The sequence below is a fragment of the Penaeus monodon genome, chromosome 25, assembly GCF_015228065.2.
Source record: "Penaeus monodon isolate SGIC_2016 chromosome 25, NSTDA_Pmon_1, whole genome shotgun sequence".
Lineage (NCBI taxonomy): Eukaryota > Metazoa > Arthropoda > Malacostraca > Decapoda > Penaeidae > Penaeus > Penaeus monodon.
Genome location: NC_051410.1, coordinates 34,268,060 through 34,270,633, shown reverse-complemented (window position 1 = coordinate 34,270,633; position 2,574 = coordinate 34,268,060). Strand labels below are relative to the sequence as shown.

Here is a 2,574-nt window from a genome sequence, read left to right as displayed (position 1 = left end):
TCCAACAACCATAGGTTAAGAGCAATTGCTGTTTATCATAAATCAGAGAAGAGAAAATAGTACATTATTTCAGAATTTTGTGCTTTAGTCCAAGCACACTTGTAAAACTACCACAAATTTAAAAGACATTAACAACCAGTAAATATTAGCTACTGCTACGAAAAATTATTACTTATTTACTGAGCACTTCCATATTGCAAGTATTACAACACTTTACCTTCTTAAGGAACTCATCAAGATCGTTCAACCACAGGTTTTCTGGGGTCTTCTTCTTGAGCTCTTCTAATTCCTGATTCTTCTCATCTCGTTTTTTAAGAAGCTCATCCTTCCTTTCCTTGGTAAGGCTCCACATTGCCATACCCAGCAAATAGTCATAGTCAGGGCCCTTCAAATCCACTTCTTCCTGATCCGACTCAGACTGAAGTTCCTCTTCCTCCTACAAGAGTTAAAGAAAAAAAGAAAAAAATGCAGTAGAATTATTTTTCCACTTCATATCTGTAGGTCTACATTGATATGCTTATCTGCTCATTCAAATATTTCCAAAATAAATTTCAATGACAGTGGTACATCATAAAACTACATAAAATACAAAATTGCAACATACGAGAGCAGCTTCTCTATCTTGCACTCTCTTCCATGCCTTGACAGGATCAGAATCAAAGCCCTTGCGTTGGAGTTCAGCAATCATTTCTTTTTTCTTTTTGTTCTCAATCACTAGACGTCCATCACACTTCTCTAGGATGAACCTTGCCTAAAATAGATAGATAGATTTAGAAAGATATCTTACATTAATCATCTTTTAATAAAAAAATTGGAATAAATAGTAGTAAAGACAGTGGCAAATAAGTTCTTAAGTGACCAAACTTGCAAAATAATTTCCTATCCATCTCTCATAGATACTTGGGGGTTTCTCCTTGTTTCTCAAGTTTCCATCAGAGCAATGTAAAAAAAAAAGCAAAAACACTAACCTGGTTGGACAGCTTGGATGCTTCAGCTTGAATCATGCCTACCAAATACTGCTTTCTCTTGGTGTAATACTTGAGGCGGAGATCAAAGAACTCACGGAGGATCTCTTCTACAGCCTCAAATTTCCGTAGGACACCATTGTGGTCAAACAGAACCTATCAAAACAAACAGTAATTAGTGCATGACAATATTGTAATTTATGTCCATCTCCTAATCAAAAGCTAATGATCATATCATATTTCTCAAATTGACTATACTTCTTGTAATAAATTTAATTAAATAATACACATACACACTTCTAGAACTTCCACAGAAAGTACTCTAAATGCAGGCTCATGAGATTCATATGATCAACCTTTCAAGCCAACATTTACCATCATTAAGTCATATTGTTAATTTTGTATCACTAACAATCATCACATGATAATGAAACTTGTGTCAATGTGTAATATGATTAATATATGATCTGCCATTTCATATCAATCAGAATCTGACAAAGGTGGTAATTATATTACTCATGACAATGACTGATACCAACAATAGATAAACAAAGAGTTCAACACCAGATTTCCAGTTCCAATTTACAAATGGCCATGAAAAAATCAAATACATTTCCATGAAATAAATCCAGTCATCACATACCATGGAGTTTGTGGAGAGAGAAGATGTAAGTTTAAAGGTTTTGTGAAGGCCTTCTTCCATGGCCTTGGCCAATTTAGCTTCTGATATGGTCACTGTGAAGCGTACTGTTGTGTCAGTGTGATATTCCTTGTAGTCACTGAAATTTAAAAGAATGGTTGGGTAAAACAAATCCTTTTCAAACTAAGAAAAAATCTCCAAGAAGTAATTCTATAACTTTACATTGCAAGTATTCAGTTTCACATAAATTTAACTTACGTAATCACGGCTGGAGATTTCTCTGAACTGGCAAGCATACCCTCCAGGACTGTCTCTTTGTATGCTTGGGTCCAAACTCTAACTGGCAGTTCAGTGATCTCTATTTTGTTGCCACCCAAATTTGCAATTTCTCCATGCACAATACATCTTTGAGAATCAAGTTCTTCAACTGTGCCTCGGAAATCCTTGAACCATGGTATCTAAAATAAAATTTACATTATCAAGTTTAATATATTCAGAGTGAGAATACTAAACCACAACAAAATACAAGTATTACAATAATGAAAGACACCAAACTAATTACCATTCGAGTTGGCTCTTCCCCTCTCAACATTCTTTTGAGATTTTCTACAATTTCCCGAGGATTGTAGTTGTGGATCCTGGTACTCCAACCTGTACCAATACCTTCTGCACCGTTGACCAACACCATGGGAAGGATTGGCATGTACCATTCTGGCTCAATACGCTGGTTGTCATCAAAGTTGCTCTTTAACAGGGGATCATCATGAGGATGGAATATGTACCTGGCTAGTTTGCTGTGGATGAAGAATAAATATACCTGTAACATGCACGGTCAGGATACATATTATCCATGTAAAATTAATGTAACCATAGAAACGTCATCATAGAATTGCATAGTCAAAAAAATATTATTCATTTAGAGAAAAATTAAAGGTAATAGCACTGGTAAATTTCATTTATAAAACAGAT

General features: G+C 35.0%; 1 protein-coding gene across 1 annotated transcript in view; it reads right to left on the bottom strand.

Annotated features, from left to right (window-relative positions):
- LOC119589164 (DNA topoisomerase 2-like) overlaps positions 1 to 2,574 on the bottom strand; it is a gene marked incomplete in the record, with an annotated part of 20,493 nt that overhangs the window by 6,814 nt on the left and 11,105 nt on the right. Inside the window, 6 exon segments of the mRNA XM_037937751.1 lie at positions 218 to 436; positions 605 to 751; positions 969 to 1,121; positions 1,609 to 1,744; positions 1,864 to 2,063; positions 2,168 to 2,399. Of these exon segments, the coding sequence (XP_037793679.1) occupies positions 218 to 436; positions 605 to 751; positions 969 to 1,121; positions 1,609 to 1,744; positions 1,864 to 2,063; positions 2,168 to 2,399 (1,087 nt within the window).